The sequence below is a fragment of the Etheostoma spectabile genome, chromosome 9, assembly GCF_008692095.1.
Source record: "Etheostoma spectabile isolate EspeVRDwgs_2016 chromosome 9, UIUC_Espe_1.0, whole genome shotgun sequence".
Lineage (NCBI taxonomy): Eukaryota > Metazoa > Chordata > Actinopteri > Perciformes > Percidae > Etheostoma > Etheostoma spectabile.
Window position 1 is genome coordinate 1,039,626 of NC_045741.1, and position 14,805 is coordinate 1,054,430.

At 38.9% G+C, this 14,805-nt stretch overlaps 1 protein-coding gene across 1 annotated transcript; it reads left to right on the plus strand.

Moving 5' to 3' along the window:
• Positions 1-6,979: 6,979 nt before the first annotated feature.
• glulb (glutamate-ammonia ligase (glutamine synthase) b) lies at positions 6,980-10,444 on the plus strand. The gene is made up of 7 exons (XM_032526408.1): positions 6,980-7,215; positions 7,670-7,850; positions 7,962-8,123; positions 8,208-8,354; positions 9,131-9,258; positions 9,398-9,597; positions 9,677-10,444. Exons 2-7 carry the CDS (start codon positions 7,685-7,687, stop codon positions 9,993-9,995), a joined length of 1,122 nt encoding a protein of 373 aa, XP_032382299.1. The 5' UTR covers positions 6,980-7,215; positions 7,670-7,684; the 3' UTR covers positions 9,996-10,444.
• The last annotated feature ends 4,361 nt before the right edge of the window (positions 10,445-14,805 follow it).

Here is a 14,805-nt window from a genome sequence, read left to right on the forward strand (position 1 = left end):
GGCGTTCCACAAGGCTCAGTGCTTGGATCAATTCTATTGCCCTTTTATATGCGTCCTCTTGGCAATATTATTAGGAAACACTCAATTAACTTACATTGTTACGCGGACGATGCCCATTTGTACTTGTCAATCAAGCCCGACGAAACCAGTCAGTTAGCTAAACTTCCAGCACGCATTAAAGATATAAAATCATGGATGACCTACAATTTTCTGATGTTAAACTTAGACAAAACTGAACTTATTGTGCTGGGCCCTAAACACCTCCCAACCTCATTATCCAAGAAAATAGTTACTCTAGATGGTATTGCTCTGGCCTCCAACACTACTGTCAGAGTTATTTTTGATCAGGATATATATCCTTTAACGCCCACTTTATGTGTAGTTAAGTGTGTGTACTGTTGCTGCGTGATTGTCACAAAATAAGCAATGCTGTTTAATTTCTTTTTTAATTTCATATGTATGTCCTTGGCCATTTAAGCTACGAAGCTACAGCTATAATGTTATCTATATGGTGCCCAGTGTCTGTTAATGCGTGAGTGCTATGTTTAAAGTCTATAGTGTGTAATGTTTAGTGAAGCTGCTCAAATCTTACAAATATTATATCCCAGTGTTATGTGCTTGTAACTTGTTAACCATATCTATCTGGTTATTGATCAGCTACCAGCAGCAAATTCCCTCTATACAGTTGGTTTTCTAAAGTGTGTGTGTGGTAATGGTTACGGTTAACAGATGTTTTAAGTGAAAGCTAACTGTGTTACCTTCAATATGCTGTCTATTACAGAGGGGTGTAATATGTAATGTGTAATATGTCATACATGCACACATACACGGCCTATATTTATGGTCATACACTGGTTGGTCTGAATAAATAAACCCAGAATTTTAATAATAACCTTGCTTCGTGCTTACTACTGGAAAATAAAACAAGTAAATAAATAGAATTCAGACTGTTGACTCTGTTACACTGTATTTAAAGCCATGTAAAAGGGTTTATTTATAGACTGTTTATCATTTGTACAGTCTATGGTTTTGTTGCATGTCCTCAGTCTTACCCCACACACCCCTTTGTAGCCTAAAAGGCAGAATACATGCAACAGATATTGAACAACATTGCTTATTTGTGACAATCACATAGTGACGGTAATCATAATTAGCAAGGAACCATGTTTCACTTACTTCTCAAACATACAAGAACTTTCCTCCAGCTCATCCGTTGTTTGTCAACAACATGCTCACTTCTGTTGTGGCTTTTGTATTTGTGTTGTGGTTTTAGAGTTTGTATTGTGGTTTTAGAGTTTGTATTGTGGTTTTAGTGTTTGTATTGTGGTTTTTGTGTTTAAGCTTTTGTGTTTGTGTTGTGGTTTTTGTATTTGTGTTGAACCGCCATAGTTTTAGTGAACTTTGATGAACTTTACTTTTTTTACGATTATATTTTGGGCCTTTTTAGGCCTTTATTTGTATATAGGACAGCTGAAGATGTGAACAGGGTGAGAGAGGGGGAATGACATCCAGCAAAGGTCTGCAGGACGGAGTCGAACCTGCGGCCGCTGTGTCGAGAAGAACACCTGTACATCTACTAGGTGAGCTTACCAGGCAGCTAGGTTTTACTTTTAATGATGACAATTTTTTAGTTTTAGTAAAATTTGAGTGACGCTTGGAATTAAAGGCACAAAAATAATCCCATACTAAACAAAAACCCCGGAAAGCGCTTCATCTGGGTTACACAACGGAAGTTCTCCAGGACTAGGGGGAGTACTAAGTGGAAAAGCTTGATTTTCGACTCCCTGGGAGAGAAGCTCAATCTTTTTATTAGCACGAGTGTACAGACACGTCTCTGCTGATTGGCTAGCATTTAGGAGTCTAGAAACACACCCACCAGGCGAGAGGAAACATTTCTCAAACATAGACTTAAAGGTGTTTCAAGCAATGTCACGTGTGTTTTAGGCTACATTTGTTGTCACATACAGCAAACATCAAACAAACAAATCCAGCCAATAGTTGACAAGAAGGATTTGGAGGTGGGGGGATTAGTGCGCAGACGCACAGAAGGGAAGGGACGGGATGGGGAGGAGGGAGGGGCGAGCTAATCTCGTTTTATTTGAAAATGCTTTGAAGGTCAACAAGAAGTAACGTCACCCAACATCGCTTAGAACACCTTTAATATCTACAGTCTAGGATCTCAAAGCAGTTGCAAACCGTTTCTCAACGTGGCACACTGTTCTGAACGTGCCCGTCCCTCCACCTCTCGCTTTCTCTGTTTCTCTCTGGGGTCAAAAATCAAGCTGTTCCACTTAGTGCGCCCCCTAGAGGCTCGGAAAACCTTTGATGTGTAAACTGGAGGCAACAGGTTTTATGTTGCATTTGTTTTCGGGGTTTGTGTGCTTGTCTTTTTGCAGTTTTTCATTTTTTTCAGGATGTTTGCTTTCCTTTTTGCAAATTGTTGCGCATGTGGTGTCAAATTAATAAATCTGTTTTCTTTATTTGCTTGTGTTTTGTCTATTTGCATGTGTTTTATTAAGTTGCAGTGCGTTTGCCCCTGTCGGGCAAAATCAATTGTCTGTTCTTCTGCATTTTAGCCACTAGATGTCACTGCCTGACCATAGATCACTTGTTGAAATCCAGTGATGGGATTCTGTTGTAAGAAGACTGAAAGGTTTTATAGTTTCAGATAATTATGTTATCTTAATTAAGCATTTACCTTTGATTTGAAGCATTTTGTGAACAGCATGTGATACAAAGTTCAATTTATGAAACAATACTGGCCAGAGAGCAGAGTGATGATCTTAGCTTGTCCTTAGCTACAGGTCTGGAAAGACAGTTTGTGTTAGATGAAACAGACATGGATCACTTTGAGATAGCCTGTGAAATGCTCCCAAGCTCCTGCCAAAGGCTCAGCAGCTGCAGTGAGGCCTTTGATCAACAAAAAAGCAAAGGACACAACAAGACAAGCTGTCAGTCTGCATGTCGCCGTAGTGAAAATGGTAGGTTGACAGAAAGGAACAGACAAAGGCTTTTATCCTGATGTGTGGAATCTCTGCCCCTGAAATCTCTTGTTCTGGAGGTTAAATTTCACTTAATTTCAATTTTGTGTAGACAGACTTAAGCATGTTTTCTTACTTGCATTGTTGTGGGCTGTTTTCCACGTAGAGTGTCTTGGTGTCTTTGGAGCTCTGTGGCACTACCAAGGGGCTCAGCCTGAAACTGTCTCTCTCTACATAAGCTGATCCAATTCCGCAAAGTGCCATAGCATTATACTCTCTGAGTCTGGCTACACTCCCCAAAGCAAAAAATAAGAAGACTTTACACAGTACACAGAATTGGAGCATATGTTTTTAATTGAAAATATTATTTTCAAGCATTACTGCTTTTTATTATGCTGAATACACATTTGTATCAATAAATATATTAATAGTGTAGCTATTCTCATTAACAACCTTACACTTGTAGTGAAGTGCTGCAGAACTTTCAATAACCAAATGGAAGCACACTTTTTGTTTGACCCCTCTGTCTACCAACATTAAGCCACCATTTTGGCAGTTTGTTAAGGAGCCCGAAAGCATGGGGGATTTGTTTTGAATACGGGGGCATCTCTCCTGCCAGAGGGCAGGATCAGAATCAGGTGTATAGGCCATGTAAGTATAAACACATACAGGGACTTTGACCTCAGCTTTTTGTTGCTCTCAAAGTACAACATGTTTTTCACTGCTCTTTAATGTTTAATTTCTTATACTGCACTGTAACTTTTATTCTCGTATTTTAATTTCTTAATTGTTTTTAACTGCTCTGAAATGTGTTACATAAAGCACTTTGAATTGCCTTGTTGCTGAAATGTGCTAAACAAATAAAGCTGCCTTGTCTTGCCTTACACACAGAGAAATACACATACCACTAAAATCAAGGACAACAAATCTGAACAAGGAGAACATAAACCTTAAACTACTATTTACAGATATCTTTGTATATAAAGAGTGATAACATACATATACGTACATGAATATACATACATACACACATGTAAACGAACAGCACTATGCGGATTGTTGAACAGGAATACAACAGGGCAATGCAAAAGTGCAAATAGTGCTGGAATAAATAAAGTATTGCATTTCTTCCGTCTGGTCATGACTAGTTTTCTATTGCTTTGCACAGCCTCAAAAGTAAAATCACTTTTTCGTTTCACAGCAGTGATCTAGAGTGCTTCTAGTTTGAAGGTAGATTTGTTGGCCATCACTGTGTGTCTTGCTTTTATACAGATGATTCTTCTTTCCTTCCCTGCAATGTATTTGTGGTCAGGTTTCTTCCTGTTTTCCTCCACTGAAAAAAGGTTTCATAGGTGTGTTGGCTGGGTATTTGGGACTTATCTGATTTTAAAATATTGACAGGAGTGAAGAGCTCAGGTTGATAGATGGCCTTGTATAGCAAAGACAATCTGTAATAGTTTGAATTTTACAAGCAAATAAATACCTAATTTGGAATTATATATTTTGTTGTTTTCGCTCCACTGGTGTAGACTATTTAAATATTTTAAAAACTATCCAAACCTTCTTTGAATATTTTAAATATAATGATCTTCTGGAAATCCCATTAGAGAATTTAAATCACATAAATTTAGATTGATGATTTTTCATCAATCTAAATTGATAGCATCAAAAGGGACGCCAATAGTCCCGAGGCTAAAGGAGACTGTTAGCGTCAATAACAATGACAAAGGCAACTGACCAAGTATTCAGATTTTACAAGAACGGAGTGAGAATGTGTTTCAACCTTTGTGCAACTTCATTAACATAAAGTATTCAGTAGCATAATGGTTAAATTCCACAGGGAGTCAGTTACTTAGACAATTCAAATTACAATGGCCTTTCTTTGCTTCCACATCTTGGTGTCCTTATCTTGTATTTGTATCGAAGGCATTCTCAGAAAGAAATTCTGTGATTTCACAATACACAATATTCAAACCTCAGACCTGCCCTGCTTAAGCAACCTTGGGTAACTGATCAGTTGTTGTGTTGCTGTGTAGGGTGACACGTGAAAACTTAACGTGCCATCTTTTCATAATCTCTAGTTGTTGTCATGCAAGACTTAGCTTACAATTAAAAGCTTATTGTTGTTCGACCAGCTCTAAATGGACAAACTAGTTTTAGAGGTGCCAGTTTGCTTTCTGGTAGAAAAGCTGGATCTCAGCCAAGGTTTCCTGACTATTCTTGTTTGGAAATGTCCTTGTACAAATGCCAAATATAATGATAAGTTCACTGAGTAATTCCCTTTTCAAGTCTGGTACATGTGGTAAATATGTCATAAACACAGCGTATGTGCCAAATACATTCAGCAATGAAGACATACAAATGAACACCATATATGTTAGCTTAACGCCACTATAGCTTTGCCTGGGTACACAATGTCAAATACTATACATCTAGTACAGTATTGTATAATCAAATGGTGGAAAATGACTGTACATTTACTGTATGATAGAATGGTGGAAAGTCTACTCGAGGTACAGTACTTTGCTTTACAGTGTTTTATGCTACAACTTTCTTTCTACTTAAAATACCACAATTCAAAGTGATGTTTTATAGTTTTTTTCTTCACTTCATTTATTTGAGTAATATTTACGTGCTACTTTGATTCAGACTTTAAAACATGATGTATTATTACTGATTAAACTGACCAACATTAAATACAGAAGTTAAAATGAACTCAAGCTCAACCAGCCAGAACAGTAAAATGCTGCTTTTGTGTTATATCAGTAATAATCCAGTCATAAAATATATATAACAATATTTTTACCACTGGCAGGGACCACTCAACTGCACAAATGTTACTTTTGATTCATTAAGTAGCATATTGTACATTTTGCTGACAATACTAATGTACTCAAGGACTCTACTTACATACAATTGTGAGGTAGTTGTACTTTATTTAATTATTTCCATTTTCTGCTACTTCACACAGGCAAACTATAGGCAAATATTGTGCTTTTTACATCACTAAATTAATTTGATGGTTGCGGCTTCTGATTTTACATACAGAATATGTGATCTGCTTATAAAACACGATGCACTGATGGGTATTAAACTATCCAACAAACAGTGTATGAAGTAGTTCAAATTAACGGGGAGAGCGCTAGCTCACATTTCAGAGCGTGCGCCCCATGTAGGCTCAGGCCTTTGGCAGCAGCCAACCCAAGGCCCTTTGCCACATGTCATCTCTCTCTCTCTCTCTCTCTCTCTCTCTCTCTCTCCCTCCCCATTTTCTGTCTCACTTCAGCTTCTCTAAAAAAGGAAAAAGCTCTAAAAAATTTGATATACATATGTTGCGTAGATTAATTAACACAATCATCCAATAAAACTATTATTATCTTATTATATGCTTTTGTACTTGAGCAAGAATTAGCCTACAACCATTAATTGATACTTTTAGAGTTTTACTGTTTTTTGCTATGTTTACTCAAGTGAAGGATAGTCTACTTAATCCCTCACTGGTGTAAAAGTATATACAATAAAATGTATAGCCTAAAGTGGCATAGTATAACAAGGGTGTAGGGTTGGTTTTGATAATGGTTGGACATTTTTTTCAGTTGATGCATAAAGAGATTATTCTGTAAAACATTTAGTTATGAAATACTGTATGTATAACTTACACAGCTTAAAACAGCTCTTGTGTTATGTGCATTTTTTCAGGTTTAAAGTGATATTTTACATAATGTTTTGCTAATGTAAATCTGATACCTGCATTTATCAATTTGCAGTTTTTTCGCTTTACTTTATGCTCTGTTTTAAGTGTTTGCTGACATTTTAAAACATCATCTGTAACTCTGCCCTGACTTTCCTATTGGTTTGAACTTCTGAGAACAAACTGTTCTGTTAACACTCATGTTTTATAAGAATCATAGGATCAGGTTTACGACACTAGCGGGCGCACCACATTTACATCCTATTTGATTTGCTCGCTGTCCGAATTAGTTTTTTTCACAGGTTTTTTTAATGGTTCACAAATGTTGATGTGAGGAAGCCTCCCTGCGGGCTTTCATCGCAGTGACGGACTGATCACGTTGTTGTTCGGCCAATCAGAGGCGGCGGGGATGCTCGGCTGCGCTATAAATCCAAACTGAAAACAGCGAAAGAAGCAGGAATGAAAAACAATAGGTACCTTCACAAAGACCACGCATCCAGAGGCTCTTATAGTCTTTTGATATTTTCCTACACTTAACATAAGGTAAGAGCTTTTTATCTGCAGCTTGATTTATTCCTACTCTGAGAAATTGTTTTCTGTTTGTGTGCTGCTGAACTTTCCCTTTGTTCTAGGCTACCTGTTTGTTATGCCTATGTTTAGATGTTGACTTTACTCTAACGTTACAATAAATGCTTTGTAATGTAACGAGTGTTGATTTCGTCTAATCTTGTCTCATATGAGCATCGGAGCAGTAGAAGATTAGACAGGTTGTAGGCTGACAGGTGGAGCTGTTATTCGTTCAAAATGTAAATTTTCCTTGCCAAAAACATTAAGTTAAATAACCTGATTTTCTATAGCTTTGAAGTTCTGTGTTAGTTTTTTTGTGCTTTTCCAAGACACCCTTTCTGGTTGTACACAGTATTTGTGTATGTGCATTGAGATATAGTGGCCCCCACTGTGCTTATTGAGGCTATCGACTTTTCTCTTCACTCTGTAGGTTTTGGTCAAGAAAATGGCCACCTCAGCAAGTTCCAAACTGAACAAAGCTGTTAAGCATCAGTACATGAACCTCCCTCAGGGGGACAAGACCCAAGCCATGTACATTTGGATAGATGGCTCTGGAGAGGGACTACGCTGCAAGACCAGAACTTTGGATTGTGAACCCAAGACAATTGAGGGTAAAGTCTGGTTCCAGTGTGAACAACTCTTCCACAGCAGTATGCAGTAAAACATGATACTTTTAAGACTTTGGAGTAGATCATTGATTTCAGTATTTTTTTCTGTGTCAGATCTTCCTGAGTGGAACTTTGATGGCTCCAGCACCTACCAGTCAGAGGGCTCCAACAGCGACATGTTCCTGATCCCTGTCGCCATGTTCAGGGACCCGTTCAGAAAAGACCCCAACAAGCTGGTGCTCTGTGAGGTGCTCAAGTACAACCGCAAACCAGCAGGTAAGCAGACAAGAACAAGTCTGAAAGTGGCTGCAGTTAAAGCTGTCATGTAGTTCAGCTATACTCACTATGTTGTTCCAACAGAGACCAATCTGCGCCAAACCTGTAAACAGATCATGAGCATGGTGGAGAATAACCACCCATGGTTTGGTATGGAGCAGGAATACTCTCTCCTGAGCACAGATGGGCACCCCTTTGGCTGGCCCTCTAACGGCTTTCCAGGTCCACAAGGTTAGTATTGGTTCTCTTGCTTGTCTTATTAACTTATATGCACATTTTATTCTGTGTTTGTCCTTATTCGGAAAAAGAAATATATATATATATATATATATATATATATATATATATATATATATATATATATATATATATATATATATTTTGACTAAGCTGTTTACATGGCACTACTACTCCTTTTTTACATGCAGCCGTGCAAAATAGGATTTTTACAAAGTTTTCCACGAGTGGTGAACTTGTTCAACCATATGAACACAGCCTCCCTATTTCCTTCATTCGAACACCTTCAAAATGTTGGCATTGCGATGTTTGCGCATATCCAAAAATACGATGATATTCAAGTGTTAAAAAGTAGGTGTGTTTCTTCTTAGGACCGGAGTTGTAGGCTTTTCTTTTGGTCATGCATCTCTTCCACAGCCTTGCCAACTGCTATTTGGTTTGTGTACAACCATAGCAACGCACAGAGCTGACCATAAGCCGTAAAACTGGCCCATAAACTGTTGCAAACTGCTGTAAAACCCTGATTGAGACGCATTTTTCAAATGCGCTCTATATGCATTTGGTGGGCTCTGGGACCCTGTGACACGCTCTATATGTGTCAGAAGAATAATACCAGCATATCCCACAACGTAAAATGCTATATTCAGTAAAAGGCATTATGCTGAATATCCAAATGGAATATGAAGTTTACATGACTTGTATACATGTGTACATTAGGAATCCTAAAGGTCTGATCAGTGAACATATTTGGTTACCTTCCACCTGATTAGGGCCTTATTACTGTGGAGTGGGAGCAGATAAGGCATATGGGCGAGACGTAGTGGAGGCGCACTACAGAGCCTGTCTATATGCTGGGGTTAACATCTGTGGCACCAATGCTGAAGTCATGCCAGCTCAGGTATTTTCCCTTTGTCTTGTTGTTTTTGTGTTGTCTCCCATTTTAATGGAAAAATGCATTTTTTGTTGTCAAATTACGTGATACCAAATAATAATAATAATTTAATTATGTCAATAATCTAGTCCTTAATATGTTTCAGTGGGAGTTCCAGGTTGGGCCTTGTGAAGGAATCAACATGGGGGACCATCTGTGGATTGCTCGCTTCATCCTTCACAGAGTCTGTGAGGATTTCGGTGTGGTGGTCTCTTTTGACCCCAAACCAATCTCAGGGAACTGGAATGGTGCCGGTTGCCACACCAACTTCAGCACAAAGGAGATGCGAGAGGATGGCGGACTGAAGTAAGAATGCATTTTTGTTGTTTCAGTTTGATGGTACGATTTTGATTGTGAGTGTTTTTTAATTAGTTTTTCTTTACAGAATCATTGAGGAGTCGATCGAAAGGCTGGCAAAGAGGCACAGGTATCACATCCGGGCCTATGATCCCAAAGGCGGGCTCGACAATGCCAGACGTCTCACCGGCCATCACGAAACCTCGAGCATTGACGAGTTCTCCGCTGGTGTGGCCAATCGTGGTGCCAGCATCCGCATTCCTCGTTCGGTAGGGCAGGACAAGAAGGGCTACTTTGAGGACCGCCGTCCATCCGCCAACTGCGACCCTTACATCGTCACAGAGGCGCTAGTGCGCACGTGTTTACTCAAGGAAGAAGGACAGGAGCCCACAGATTACAGCAAATGAACAGTCTTATAACCATGTGTCATTACCAGTACTGTATTTAGCCATGTTCTTTCCAGACTTGGATTGATCTTTACCATTATAAATTTTTTTACATGACAGATGAAATAGTAATTGAGGTATAGTTGTATACAGCAAGTCTTTACCTCTGGCTCAAAAACTGCCAACACATTTTATCATGGTGTCATGATATCTGATAACATGTATAGAATGACAATATTGTAATGTACTAATGAAAAACTATCTATAGATCTTGTAACTCTAACCCAAAGGATCCAAAGGCATTTGAATATTTTTAGTAGTCTTGGCCTCTGACACATGTTGTGGATAGATACAGTAAGGTCACTTTGTAAAGCACCATAGCCAATCTACTTTAGTATTTTTTTTAATATTGCATGTCCGTTTTTCACTTGTGTTTGTCAAAGAATAAAGAGCTAACATTTTATATATGACTTTTAACTCCAGTTTATTCCCACATGTACCCAGACTGTCAGCTGATATTAATCTCTGAAATGTGACCAGCGTTAAGGGAAAAGGCACTGTAATGTTCAGCAAATTGTGGTTAATTAAGACATGGACATGAACATCCACATCATCCCTCTAATTCAAACAGCTAAAGTGGCTGCTTCAATAGAAAGTAATCTGGAAAAAAATAACCTGAAAACCCTTGTAGAAGGATGGTTAATTTTGAGCAGTTAGTTGTACAGTGTATTGTATTACTCACCATATTGCATTAGCAACTTGAAGAAGTTCAGGCAACGAAAAGCTTTTCACAGTTCAGAAGAAAAACTTTAACTGGATTAAAACTTTATAACACTGACGAGCCGACTAGATACCATATGGAGCAGACAAACAGAGACTTCATAGGTAATCTACGCCATGAACTCCCCAAATACAAATACTTTGGATCATTGTTAGAATACAATCAGCAGTGTCCAAAATGCACAGTCAGAAAGCTCTGTACATGTGAGGACATTTAAGCAGTGGGATCAGTTAAGCTATGGAAGATCTTCAGGCATGCTTGGACTGCAGGCTGGCAGGTTATCAGGAACAGTGCAGATGAGTACACAAAGGCTATGACTTCAAGCAACAGGGTGAGCTATTATAACGACAAACACTGGTTTGCAGCTAAGCTCAGACAGCTGAGGTTGCACAAGGAAGAGTTTCTGACAGGGACAGGTTTAGAGAGAGTTAAAGTACAGGTTTAACAAGGTGAAACATGCTAAAAGACAGAAACTCCAACAGCAGTCTACTCTACTTCTAGATGGGTCACAGACAGATCATTGACAGAAATGAAAGCAGCAAAGTTGATCAAATCCCTGGTTTTAACTAATAATAAATTATTTTACATTTAATACATTTGTGTTTCAGTGATTTATCATTTAGGCAATTAGCCTAAATTAAAAATAATAATGTGTGTTTGAGAATTTATTTCAGTCTGTGGGCGATAAACTGGGATCACTGGTGTCAGTAAGGAGACAGTGTAGTCGAGAGAGGCTCTATAGTCATAATAGTGTTACATGTTCTATCTCATCACTAACCATGTCTTTTCTAAGTGTCCTTAAGTGAGATATGGAACCTCTACTCACAAAAACTAAACATAGTTTTTATGCAAGTAAGTTGTGGTCTCATGTCATTAGGAAACATATAATGTGTATAGAGGTCTATATTAGCTAAATGAGGGAAGAGACTAGAGCTAAAAAAGTAGCAAACAACCACGAAAGAAAGGGGGAATCCTTACACTAAAAAGTATATAGCCCAAGGTGGCTCCAGTATTTTATGTCACACTTTACTTGTTGATCCTTCAAAATTATACAATGATTAAGAGCTTACAGTGTAATGCTCTATTAAACCTTGTCTATAAGAATACCTAGTTTGAGGTTAATGAGGTAAACACCTGGGGCTTGAAAGGTATACTGTAAATCTCAAGTTAGTTACCTAATCACTTCTTTCAATGAAGCTGTAGGTGTGTTTGCTGTTTAAAAACAGACTTAGGGAATGCACACCACTGGGCAGACGTTTTGCCAGTACTTCCCACTACTACTACTACTACTATTACTACTACTACTTCTCATAGGTGAGATGTTTTGCTACCAAAATAAAGTAATTTGGCTTTAATCCAAATCCAAGTCTGGTCAGCCAAACAATTACAGTTTTCTTTCCCTAAAAGTACTATAAAGTTAAATTAATAGCTATATTTTCTTCTTCTTAATTTAGCATGGATGCCCTGAAGTGATCTTACAGCGCCTGAAGTAGTATTTGCTCACAAAGATGTATTGGCACTAGTATGAGAACACACCAAATTCGATTTGCTTCTGAATATAGTGCAAAACGAAGATATCCAAATCACATTGCTTTGCCTTTCCTAAATTATGTCCACAAGCTGAGCTCAGAAACTGTTAATGCATGTAAATGCCACTTATAAAGAGACCTATTGGACAAAATCACAGATATTACAGTCAGTAGCTCAGTGTATTCTTTTTGGTATAAGATAAAAAGACATTAGAAGAGTTAATTTTACTACTAACAAACTATTGCGTGAGGACATCAGCACATATTGCAGTGATACCTAAGGAGGTGGACATACAATTGGAATGCCTTTTGCTTAGTACTGCACTCTACTGTTGCACAACCTATTGAAATGTTCCTTTTGCATTACAAGTTGAGCCCCTCCTCAGTTTCTCCTTTGTCATCTGACCCCATTGTACTGTATGTATAGAGGGATGTGAATGTGAATGAACCACTTTGGCAACAATATTACTATTTTAGATAAGATAACATGGGCAGATGATTTTGAAAAGAGGAAGTCTTATGAAGAAAACCATTATGCCTAGAGCCTCATTTCCATGGCAGCTGAAATCCAAATTCAGGCAAATCGGTGCTGGCGGGCGGGGGTGGGGCCCCATGCCAGCTAAAGCATAAGAACAGGCAGGTTGAGAATAGGTTTAGTGCACAAAGTTCACCCTGCAACAAATCTCCTAAAAAGTGAGTGCATCAAATATCACTTGCTTGATATTTGTGTGCCCTTTTCATCACACAATACAGACTATTCATCGCAAATAATGAGGCATCGGAATTGCAATTTAATTAGAGGCTCTAGACGTAATCAGATATCAGAGTCCAAACAGTAAATGAAGCACCATCCTTGGCTGCGTTAGCTCTAATCTCATCTCGTAAATGCAGTCAGAGATACTATCACCACTATCACTGTGGACAACAGATTGGCTGTTTTCTATCCTACCCCTCCCTCTCATCTTCACCCCATTTCTCCCACAAAGCCTCCTACCAGGCGGCGGTGGGTTTGGGGACATGCAGTGAAACTGTCACAGTGTCGCTGGCCTGATGATCGGAAACTTGAGCAGCTGTGAAAGCACAGCCGGCCAGTGAGACAGAGAGGTTAGAGAACCCTGGATGGAGGAGCATTGACGAAGATCAGACCACCACCAATTGTGACAAACGTCATCAACATGTGAAACAAACCCAGCTGTATGATTAGAACTGTCCTGACTGTCATGATTAAATCTGATCTTAAAGCTCAGATCTTACTAGTAGTTTTAACATAGTTAATAAAATACTTTCTCCAGATGGATAATGGGAATCAACTAGGTTCAATTTGGTTTACATCCAAATTCATTACAAATAACTCATGTTTAGAAAAGAAGCTTCCTTGTGTGATTGTGTGTGTGTGTCCTATTATGACAGTGCAGCACATGCACCACAGCTGACTCATTGATAAGAAACATGATAATGTGTTAAAGGCCTAAGAATAACTTCAATGCATGTCATGTGAACAGACACACATTCTTGGGATGAATTACTGGTTCTGCTTTACATTTAAAGGTACAATATGTAACATTTTTGCATCAGAATGTCTAAAAATGACTATACCTATGTTATATATTTTGTTGAATTGTGTACTAACACTATCCCAAATGTTTTCAGCAATTTTCAAACCCAGAGAAACCTGTAATTTTATTTCTGTCAGTTGCGTCATATAACCTTTGACCCCTCTAGTTGACATACAGGAACCCAGAATATACTTTTAAGTGTAATTATAAATAATTCAATGTTAGAGAAAGAGTTATACTCAATAACCCTAATACTGCTTTTTTTCTGCCACACTGTATAATTTTGTTAATGCATGCCACTTTGCAAACCCACAAATACATTCACCAGTAACGTTAGCTGTATTGATAGACGACTAATCTAATTCTAATTTAGCCAGCTAGCACACCCCGTTCCGTCTGCATCACTCTTGCGTCACAGACTTCAATTTGGGTGAGAGCTGACAACAGCCCGGGGCAGATACAGTTAACCCCCAGCCACCTAGTAGCCAGCCACTATCATTACAGCAATCCAAACCCGGCCAGAACTCTAGTGCTAACGACGCTAACAAGCAGTTGAACCTTTGGGAAACAGACCACATCAGTGGGGTGACCAAATGTCCTCTTTTGCCCGGACACTTTTTACGTTTGGGGGGGGGGGGGGTTAAAAATTCATGAAAATGTCCGGTTTTCTCTGTTTTTCATGAGACCGTTGAGCGTGTACTTAAATTGACTGGCGTATTGTACACAATACTACGGTACTTTGTTGAGTGACGTAATTCCCAAGAGGCTGCCTTGCGGACATACGGGGAGCAGATCAGACAGCGGAGCACATACAGGGAGCAGATCAGACAGCGGAGTCCATACAGGGAGCAGATCAGACAGCGTAGTCCATACAGGGAGCAGATCAGACAGCGGAGCACATACAGGGAGCAGATCAGACAGCGAGTCCATACAGGGAGCAGATCAGACAGCAGAGCACATACAGG

What these genes read in the sequence shown, in the direction of transcription:
- glulb (XM_032526408.1), top strand. Translation starts at nt 7,685, where the DNA reads ATGGCCACCTCAGCAAGTTCCAAACTGAACAAAGCTGTTAAGCATCAG. An exon ending in CGGCTTTCCAGGTCCACAAG is followed by an intron (nt 8,355 to 9,130) that starts GTTAGTATTGGT and finishes CCACCTGATTAG; the next exon opens with GGCCTTATTACTGTGGAGTG. An exon ending in CGAGAGGATGGCGGACTGAA is followed by an intron (nt 9,598 to 9,676) that starts GTAAGAATGCAT and finishes TTTTCTTTACAG; the next exon opens with AATCATTGAGGAGTCGATCG.